General features: G+C 38.7%; 1 protein-coding gene and 1 long non-coding RNA gene across 2 annotated transcripts in view; one reads left to right on the forward strand and one right to left on the reverse strand.

Annotated features, from left to right (window-relative positions):
• Positions 1-17: 17 nt before the first annotated feature.
• OIP5 (Opa interacting protein 5) overlaps positions 18-10,939 on the forward strand; it is a 12,037-nt gene continuing 1,115 nt past the window's right edge. Inside the window, exons 1-4 of the mRNA XM_010989295.3 lie at positions 18-339; positions 580-646; positions 5,079-5,201; positions 7,480-7,561. Of these exons, the coding sequence (XP_010987597.1) occupies positions 18-339; positions 580-646; positions 5,079-5,201; positions 7,480-7,561 (594 nt within the window). The remainder of the gene's footprint in view (positions 340-579; positions 647-5,078; positions 5,202-7,479; positions 7,562-10,939) is intronic.
• LOC105096860 (uncharacterized) overlaps positions 8,269-10,939 on the reverse strand; it is a 21,688-nt gene continuing 19,017 nt past the window's right edge. The window contains exon 4 of the long non-coding RNA XR_837878.3: positions 8,269-10,639. This is a non-coding gene — a long non-coding RNA (uncharacterized LOC105096860). The remainder of the gene's footprint in view (positions 10,640-10,939) is intronic.

Consider the following 10,939-nt stretch of genomic DNA (forward strand, 5'->3'; position numbering starts at 1 on the left):
GCGCGGGCTGCAAAAAGATGGCGGCTCGGCCGCGGAGGCACCGTTCCCGCTATGCGCAGCTACCGCGGGGTGACTTTTGTGATGGCGCTAAGAAGACGGTTGACGAACCTTCTTTTACGACTTCCATGGAGTGGGACACACAGGTGGTGAAGGGGTCTTCGCCGCTCGGCCCCGCAGGGCTGGGGCCGGAGGAGCCGCCATCTGGCCCGCGGCTGCCGTCGTGGCTGCAGCCCGAGAGGTGCGCCATGTTCCAGTGCGCGCAGTGCCACGCCGTGCTCGCTGACACTGTGCACCTCGCCTGGGACCTGTCGCAGTCCCTCGGGGCCGTGGTCTTCTCCAGTGAGTGGGCGCGGCGTCTGGGGAATGCGTAGCGGGCGGAGGAGGTGTTGCCAACTTTCTCACGTGGTGACCGGCTGGGGATGAAAACGGGATGAAAATTGGAAGGAAATAAACTCCTTTGCCAGGAGTGGAGGCGACTTTTCATGATTTTTGTGGCCCTGATGAGTCTCTCTGGAGGGGAGAGGTTTTCTCTTTCAGTGCCTCACAGGTAGCCATTCTGACCCGTGTTTGTCTTCCTAGGAGTCACAAATAACGTAGTTTTGGAAGCTCCCTTCCTAGTTGGCATTGAAGGTTCTCTCAAAGGCAGGTACGTACTGAGAATTCCCGATCAGGTCTTTATAGTCATTTTCTGACTTAGATTGAGGGGCGTGGAACCGAATTGCATGAGGAGAAAATTTCTTCCAATCTTGCACTAGAAGAAAAGTTTATTCCGTCTATAAAGTGTATTTGAAGGATGCTCCTTTTATCTGATTGAGTCTTGTACAAACTTGATGTACTAATGAAATGGAGAAGTTGTATTTGCTTGTAGGTTTTAAGGTCTTTGTGAGAGCCACATCTCCCTAGTGGCTAGTGCAGGTGAAGTGAGTCTAAGAAAGATGTATCTAGCAGGAGAAAAAGGAGAAAATTACCTTTAGGTGTATAATGAGAATCACTTAATATAAACTACAATCTTTTGACATAACTAGGACTTTTAATTTTGCATTTAACCTGGAATTTGTAATAAGTTACGGCAGGACTCATTCTACTATAGCCCTGGGAACCTGGGGATAAACAAATGTTGAATGTTATGTACTTGAATACTGCCTGGTAAACGTTCTATCTTGCCTGTAATATAATTTACAAGTGACAACAAAGTGCTCAGTGAATTCAGTAGTACAAAGCTCTTTGATATTCAGTGTTGGTTTTAACAGCAGGACAAATCATTCTGACTATGGTTTGGTTCAGTTTTAGGGTTAGAGTACATATAGGAATTCTTAGTTGCTTTACTCAGTAACCAGGAAGAGTTCTGCAGTTCCTCTTTCCCACCTGAAATATACCCCCTACCCTTGCAGGAATGTCCTCTTCCCACCCGAAGGAAACAGAGAGGGAAGGGAGTGGTGGCCTGCCTGGTATTGGTTTATCTGGGGCCAGAGGCAGAAGCTCTCCGAATATCTTCTTAGGAAGGAGGATAATGTATCCTGAGCCCAGCTGTCCCATACTGCAACCACTAGCCACATGGTAGCTATTGAGCACTTAGAATATAGCCATTCTGTTTGTTTTGTTTTGTTTCATTTTTTGGAGGGGTGGTTATTAGGTTTATTCATTTTAACGGAGGTACTGGGAATTGAACCCAGGACCTCGTGCATGCTAAGCCGGCACTCTACTGCTGAGCTATACCCTCCCCTGTAGCCATTCTGAATTGAAATATTCTGAGTGCAAAATATACACCAGATTTTGAAAACTTGGTCCAAAAAACTAAATGTTAAAAATGTTGATTACATGTTGAAATGATATTTTTGCATATTGGGTAGCATAAAATATATAAAAACTAATTTCACCAGTTTCTTTTAACTTTTTTTAGCAAGACTAATAGAAATTGTAAAATTATGTGGCTCACATTCTTAATAGACAGTACAGATCTATGTGGTTTAAGAAACACTGGAGGGAAAGTCCCATGTGTTTGTATATTTTTGGAATAAGGAAAGCCGTGGAACTCAGCAGGAAGAGATTTATTATCAGGAATTGGCTCACTTGATTATGGGGGGTGAGAAGCATCTATACCTGGCAGGCTGGAGACACAGGAGAGCCAAGGGTTTAGCTCTAGTCCAAGTCCACAGACCCATGAGAGCCAAAGGTGTAAATTCCAGTCCAAAAGCCAGTAGGCTTGAGACCCAAGAAGAGCTGACCTTTCAAGTCCAAAGGCAAGAAAAACAGACCAATGTCTCAGCTCAAGGCAGTCAGGCAAGAGGAGTTGCCCTTTATTCATGAGAGGTCAGCCTTTTTGTTCTATTCAAGTCTTCAACTGAGTAGTTGAGGGCTACCCACAATAAGGAGGGCAGTCTGCTTTACTCAGTCTATGGATTCAGCTGTTAATCTCATTCAAAAACACCCTCATAAACACATTCAGAATAATGTTTGACCAAATAACTGGAAACTCTTTGGCTCAGTCAGCTGATGCATAAATTTAATCATCACTTGTTAACTTAGCATCCACATGCATCTCATAAAACTATCCTTAGTCTACAAATAAAGACAGTAACAGGGTCATAATCCTTGCTAACATGGACAACTGTCCTGCTTACAACTGAAAATGCACTAATCCCTCCTCCAGAAAAGAAGGTAAAGTCCTTAAGTGATACTTTTCTCCTTGATATCTCATAACTTAAATACTATGATATACAGTTACCAATACTTCAATATGATGATAAAAAGTCATTACATATTATGTTATACGATAAAGGAAAAGAGAGGGAATAAAACTGATGAACACACACATATATGAACATATTCATAACAAATAAAAGATATTCATAAGTTACATTCCTTGTTTCTGTAACTGCTCACATGGTCATAGCTGGTATTTAAAACTCTTCTTCCACTGTCCATTCTGTGTTCCTTTTGTCTTCAGCAAGCACTCAGCTGGTCATATTTCTTTACCTGGTGTGATGATGCAAAACTTCATTCCTGGGTCATTAGCAGACTAATATTCATGAAAATATTTGTTTTGTATTACATGCTAAGTATAATTTTGGGATTTCTGTACATTTTGCTCTGTGCCATATATTAGTTTCTGTGAGACATTTGTCTGTAGGTACTGTGCTTTGTCTGATATAATTTAATTCCTGCATAGGAATTAATTCAGATTAATGCAACTTTATTTCATTGCTTGATTTTTGGTTACTATATTCACAGAAAAACAATATGCATGTGTGGTGTGGGACTTTATTTACCAATAAATTGAGTATATTTTGTTGCTTGGTTTTCTTTAGTATCCATTGATACAAATCTGGGGTTTTGTTCTTTTTTTTTTTTTTTTTTTAATTGAAGTATAGTTGATTTACAGTGTTGTGTTAGTTTCTGGTGTATAGCATAGTGATTCAGTTATACGTATATTCTTTTTTGTATTCTTTTGCATTATAGGTTATTATAAGCTATTGAATATAGTTCCCTGTGCTATACAGTAGGACCTTGTTTATCTGTTTTATGTATAGTGGTCTGTATCTGCTATTCCCAAACTCCTAATTTATCCCTCCTCCCCAGCCCCTTTCCCCTTTGGTAATCATAAGTTTGTTTTCTATGTCTGTGAGTCTGTTTCTGTTTTGTAAGTAAGTTCATTTGCATCATTTTTTTAGACTCCACACATAAGTGATATCATGGTGTTTGTCTTTCTCTATTTAACGTACTTCACTTAGTATGATAATCTCTAACTCCATCCATGTTGTTGCAAATTGCATTATTTTACTTTTTTATGGGTGAGTAGTATTCCATTGTGTGTATCACATCTTCTTTATCCAGTCATCTGTCCATGGACATTTAGTTTGCTTCCATGTCTTGGCTATTGTAAATAGTGCTGCTAGGAACATTGGGGTGAATGTATCTTTTTGAATTGGAGTTTTCTCCAGATATATGCCCAGGAGTGGGATTGCTGGATCATATATGGTAACTCTACTTTTAGTTTTTTAAGGAATCTCCATATTGTTTTCCATAGTCGCTGCACCAAATTACATTCTCACCAACAGTGTAGGAGGGTTCCCTTTTCTCCATACTCTTTCCAGCATTTATCATTCATGCTTTTTAATGATAGCCATTCTGATGGTGTATGGTGATAACCTCATTGTAATTTTGATCTGCATTTCTCTGATAATTAATACTGAGCATCTTTTCATATGTCTGTTGTCCATCTTTATGTCTTTATTGGATAAATGTCTGTTTAGGTCTTCTGCCTGAATCTGTTTATTTTTAGCCATGCAATTATTATACTTCATTAGTACTTTTTTGCTGCACAGTATATTATGTTTATACAAATAATTCTTCCCTTTACCAACCTACTTTAAATTGCTTTCAATTGCATGCATGATGAAACAGTTAATTTTTTTCTTAAAACATTTCTTTGTAATATTTGGATTTGTCTTATATCCCAGCATATAAGGTTAAGTGACTTACCCAATTGGTACAGTCAGAACTAAAATCAACATTTCCTGATTCTTCATCCAGAAATCCTTCAGACGATAAAGGAAAAGTAAATAGGTGGTTTGCTAGGATAATACAGTTTCTTTTCTTTCTTTTGCATTTTTAGGTAATTTTTGCATTGTAGGTAATTTTTTAAGTTAATTTTTTGTTATATCTGCAAGAGAAAAATCTTGAGTTCCATTAATAAATTGCTTAGTAAGCCCTAATCAATTTGATTATTTTACTTCAACTGGAAATTGGTTTAATGGTAGCTAATTTATATGGTCATGTGTAGTTTTATATGTTTAATGTTAATCTGATTAGTTAGCCCTTTTTCTGCTTTTCTCATATAAATTGCTGTAGTGAAGTGACAGTTGTACATCCATGACTGCTTTTATGGCCAGAATCCACAGGGTATCTGTAATCTAGGGTGTAATTATATTAAAATCTGAGTTAACCTTTTTTTAATGTGACATTTCTTCAGTCTCATTCCTATATAGCCTAGTTTTTAGGAATGATTCCAGAGACTGGTTATTTTGTATTTGTTCTCTGCTTTTCTTTCTTACCCATATTCTGTTTTCTTCCTCCAGCACTTACAACCTTTTATTCTGTGGTTCGTGTGAGATTCCCATTGGTTTCCATCTGTATTCTACCCATGCTGCCCTGGCTGCCTTGAGAGGTCACTTCTGCCTTTCCAGTGACAAAATGGTGTGGTGAGTAGACTTAGATAGTCTTAGATTTCAAATAAATTTTAAAAGATCTTCCAGAAAAGGCAGAATGTTTGTACAAAAGAAGATGCTAAAGCCAGGCACTGTCTCTTACAAAAAAGATGGCAGTGGGATGAAAATATAGTCTCATAACATTATAATCATTTTAGATGTTCTATAATCATACCATGTGTTAATGATCATACCATGGAATAATTGAGAGGTTATTCCTTCACTACAGGAACTTTTGGAAGGTACGTTTTTGTAAAATAACATTGTAGTAGACACTTTTTAGGTTTGTGCCCAGCCCATCTTCCTTCCATAGTGTGGGACCTTATGGCCATATGTGTGACCTGTGTGACATCACTCCCAGGTGATGGATGGGATCAAGAATGGGGACCTGAGCCAATCACGCTTTCTACCCTAAGACTTTGAAATAAGGACCCAGAGATATTGGTCATTTGTAAATGGTACTGGTGCTGAAGCTGGGAAGTGAAAGTTCCAGGTTTAGAGTGGATATTTTCTAAGTTATACACGTAGATGCAGAGAAATTTTGTCTGCAGAAAAAGAATGAAGCAGATACACAATGAAAAGTAAAATATTGACCATGTGGCCTCATGAAGTAAGAAAAAGTTCCTTATTGGCTGTTCTTTCTTGTGGATTACTTTGATTCTTATATCCCTAAATATAAATTCTACCATTTACTTAAGCTTTTTTTTATTATAACAAACTGAAATATCCTTCAAAGTCTTTTCTTGATCATTAAAAACAAAAAAACAAAAACAGCCATTGATGATATAATTTGTGCCAGTTTGTACCACCATGCTTACCTCACTGAGTTCTTAATATAAGAAAGTGGGGGCTTGGAGACATGGAGGAGCTGAGATTTGAATCCATGTCTTAATTCCAAAGCTCATTTTCCATTCATAAAACAGAAAGCTTCCTTTTTCTCATTTAATGTGCTTAGATAGGTGTTTCTAGCTGAGTTACAAATGACTGAGCAATAAAACTTATAAATAAAGCCCACCCTTTACCGTGGGGTTGTTCAGTGTGCATCAGGTATACCATTTGTTCTTCAACTTAGATTTCAACAGGAAATATGTACTTGAGGTGGATTGATATTTTTCTTCCAATTTCTAGTTTCTTCTTAAATAATTTCTATTTAGAATTAGGTTTAGAGAGATTGGGAAAAGTATTTCTGAATGTGTGCTATTTAGTAACCTCAAATCTTTTTAAAAACAGTTTAAGTAAGTATTTAACCAAACTGTAATTGAGTTTTTGCTTAGGGAAGTAAGGTTTTAGTAACAAAAAATTTTAATATAAAGTTGAAAGGCATTATTGGATTTTAAGTCATTTCTTAATCTTTAAAATGAGGAGTTGGACTCAGGTTGGTATATTCCTTTTGGTTAAGTAGATATGAGGAAAGTATAGCTAGCATGAGGCTGGGAATATGATAAATCTATGTCTGTGAGTAGCAGTTAGGATGAATTTGGTAGCTAGTAACAGAAAACTGAAGTGTGGCTTTACCAAGTACAGGGTGGGGCAGTTGGCCACTCCAGGAATGTTCCAGTGGCTCAACCACGACAAGGTTCTGGGTCAGCATCTCCAGTTCTCTTGTCCCTTTCCTGTTGGATCAATGGCTGCTGTAGGTATAAGCATTACATCCACAGATAGTAGCATCCAAAACTGGAAGGAAGAGGATACATGAGAAGTCTGGGAACACAGGGATTGGTCTCCTTTTATCAGCAAAAATTCCCTTATCATTGGCAGAACTGTCACATGATTGCCTCAAGCTGGGAAAGCAAATATGTGACTTGCCACCGTTGGCCTAGATCAGTTACTATTAATCTTTTAGGACTGGGCACTCTGTTGCCCTCAACAAAGTCTGGGTTCTGTTAGCAGGAAAGATCTGAGGAATGGCTATGGGGTAGGACCAACAGTATTTGTCACAATGTGATTATTTTTCTTCTGTGCTACATGATCTACTGGTGGAGTGTGACACTTATACTCATCACAATTATTCATATGATCCTGGTTTTTTTGTCTTTAGTTTGTCCCAGCATAATTTTGGCTCATGTATGCCTGGCTGACAGGGGGTGAGATGAGGTACAGAGTCTCTTTGATGACTTGCTAATTGAGAATGCTTTTCCTACAAAATACATTATGAATCTTGAAATGGAAATCAGTAAGAAGGCAGTCTTAGTTTGACAGATAACTGCACGTTTGGCTCCTTGATAATCTTAACTGTTGTATTGTACTAATATTTTCTCTATTTTTTATCTAGCTACCTCTTAAAAACAAAAGCCATAGTAAATGCATCTGAGATGGATATTCACAACGTACCTCTACCAGAAAAGGTTGCAGAGGTAAAATTTTATGCTGGTTTTGTGTTTCCTTTAATATAGACAACTCCTGATAATCTGTACCTGTAAACTTGGGGGCACTGAAATGGTGGGTACTCCAACAATCCTTTATGCTTGCTTTGACATTCTGTATTGAATGTGACACAAAGCAAAATATTAAAGCCTTATTGTCAGGTCTGGTTCAGGAGGAGGTGGAGAGCTGCTGAGCTGTGCATTCCTATACCCTCCTCTCTGTGCTGGGAATAGACACCAACATCCTTCATAGGTCTGTCCTATTTGCAAGCACCTTATGCTTAGATGTCTCAGAGAAGAGTGGTGAAACCATCATTACGAATTCTTATTTAAATGAATTTTACTAGGGTGTGATGGTTTTGAGGTGAAGAAAGCAACCTTGTTTTGGTAGCTTGCTGACTCATTTTGAGTGGAAATTTGGCTATAACTTTACTACCCTCAGAAGAACAACCTTAGAATTTACTGTTGGTTTTGTTATTAGCACTGTTCATAGTTTATTCTTTGCTAATTACCCATTTAGTAATCAGGGCATTTATTTGCATCATTAACTAAGCTCATGAAACCATGTTTTAAGCCAGGAATTGGCAAATGTTCTGTAAAGGACTGGATGACAGATATATAAAGCTTGACCATTCAGTCTCTACTACTCAACTCTGGCACCATAGAGCAAAAGCAGCCATAGCCAATATATAAACAAATGGATATAGCTTTGTTGCAATGAAACTTTATTAAAACAAATGGGCAGCAGGCTATCATAGTTTGCCAACCCTTGCTCGAAGCAACTAAGTTGATGAGGAGGGTAAATAAATACTGTGATTAGAAATAATTTGTATGGGAGATGAGTTCCAGAATGGTGGCCTGATGAGCTCCATGGACCCATCCCCAACAAATCAGCTATACCTGAAGAAAATTATAGAGAAAACAGCATCTTAAGTCTGTGGAAACTTTCCCCAAGGAATAAAGCAAACAAAGAGACATTTATTCAAGAAAATCTACTAAACTTGGTAAGAGCAGTGAGTCTGTGGCATTTGAGCCACAAACTGCCTCCTCCCTCCCTTCCCTGCCCCTCCAGCTTAGAGGGAGGCAGGCTCCATCTGGGCAGATGTGGCCAAGAACACAGAGATCCTTATTCCCTAGCTCCCAGCTGAGGGCTGTGGTATCTTCCCAGGAGGGGAAGGTTACCAGCGTTTCTCATCAGAGGGTTTATATTCCAGGCAAGAACAGCAATGTGTAGTGTGCAAGTTCTGCCACAGACACAGTAGGCTGAGTTCTGGAAACCCATTCATCCTTGCCCCACCTTGCTTGTAGGCTAGACATTTCATGCTGGCAGAGGCAAGCTGAGAAGGCCAGAAGCTACTGCCTCTGCCCAGCACCCTGCTTGTCAAGCAGCGGTGTTATTTTGAGAGACATTACCCCCACCCCAGTTTGGAAGCCTAGATTTAGACAGATTGTTTTAAAAAAAAATTAACTAAAAAAGCTCTGAAGCTCTCCCAAGGGAACTAACTTTATTTAAAACAGAGTGTGGGGATGTTCACGTCTAGGGGTGCTGCCCAAAACAGTGGAGATTTTGGTGGTGAGCAATTAAGAGGAAGCTGGTAGTCCGTGTGAGCAACAAGCTAAACCACAGACAAGTTAGAAGTTTATGAGAGAGAATCAGAGAAACTGCTAAGAAAAGCCCTCCTGGGGTTAGAACAACAACAAAAAAAAGAACGGCCTTAAAGACTACCCTTACAAAAAAAAAAACCAAACTTCTCTTAAAATGGTCCTGATTTTAATTGGATTAGACTATGGAGCAATTTATGTCCCAGGGCACCGTTAAAATAGAGCAGTGAAGGCTGATAGCTGGGTGTGATATCAACAAAGGCAGCCAGTTTATACAGAGATCAGGGAAAGAAACAGTCAAAGAAGGCTCTGCTAAAACCACTGTTACCCCAGAGTGACTGCACAGGCCCAAAGCTGTGTCCTCTGAGGAGTGCCATCAGAGGCTGCACACTGTGAGGGAAATAGGTATCAATAAAATAGTCTAGCCAACTACCAAACAGATAAGCAAAAAACAACCACTACAAGCCAGGAGGTGAATGGGGGGTGTTTAGTATCTGGAGTTGCTACAATATATTACTTAAAATACCTGGTTTTCAATAAAAAATTAGGAGACACACAAAGAAAGTCTGACCCATACACAGGATAAAATGTAGGCATCAGAAACTGCATTTGAAAAGGCCCAGATGTTGGGACTTTGCAGACAAAGCCTTCAAAGCAGCAATTAATAATATGTACAGAAAACTAAAGGAAACCATGCTTAAAGAAGTAAAGGAAGGTATGATGACAATGTCTTATTATAGAGGATATCCCTTAGGAAATAGAAATTATTTATTTTTTTAATGGAAATCTCGGAGTTGGAAAGTACAGTAACTGAAATGAAAAATTCCCTAGAGGGGCTCAACAACAGACTTGAATTGGCCAAAAAATCAGCAAACTTGGAGATAGACTGATGAGATTTGCAGTCTGAAGAGATTTGCAATCTGAAGAAGAGAAAAAAAGAAGAAAAATAAACAGCCTAAGAGAACTACTGGACCATCAAGTATACCTCTGTTTTTGTAATGGGAGTACAAAAGGGAGAGGAGAAAGTAGAAAAAATGTTCAAGGAAATAATGGTTGAACACTTCCTGAATTTGATGAAAAACAATCTGTAAGTTAAAACCTAAGCAAGCCCAGGTAGGATAAATGCAGAGAGATCTATACCCCAACATGTAGTAAAAACGCTGAAACATAAAGACTGAAAAAATCTTGAAAGCAACAAAAATGATTCATCATGTCCAAGGGCACCCAAATAAAATGAATGGGCTCTAGAGTGACCTGTTTAAGCAAAATTTCCTGGTGAATTCTGGGTATTCACAATTGTACCTTGGATCATAAAAAGTAGACTTAGTGTGCTATGCAGATTATGTCAGAAGTAAGATTTGTTTTACTTCAACAGAAGACTTACCCATGACTGAGTTGAGTACATGTTGTCTGCTGAGTAACACCACTAAGTTTGGTTCTGGGTATAGGTATTCTAAGCTGAAAGAACTATTGAAAATTAGTTACAACAAACATCTGTTCTAAACCCAACAACCAGAGCTACTTCGGAAGACCATTAGCACAATAGTAAAGAAACACATTTTTTACTGTGAACAGAGGGAAAAAAGTTAGATTCTCATCACTGGAATAAAAGGGAAAGACTGGTTAATGCTTCTATCTCTGCAGGCTTTCTTATCCCATTCTTCCCTTCTCCAAGTTCTGGAGTTTAAATTTGTTGTTAAGGGCTAGGAAAGAGGGAGACCAAGAAGCAGTGATGCTCAGCAGTGGCTGGTCTTTTTCCACATGAAA

The sequence above is a fragment of the Camelus dromedarius genome, chromosome 5 (genome assembly GCF_036321535.1).
Source record: "Camelus dromedarius isolate mCamDro1 chromosome 5, mCamDro1.pat, whole genome shotgun sequence".
NCBI lineage: Eukaryota > Metazoa > Chordata > Mammalia > Artiodactyla > Camelidae > Camelus > Camelus dromedarius.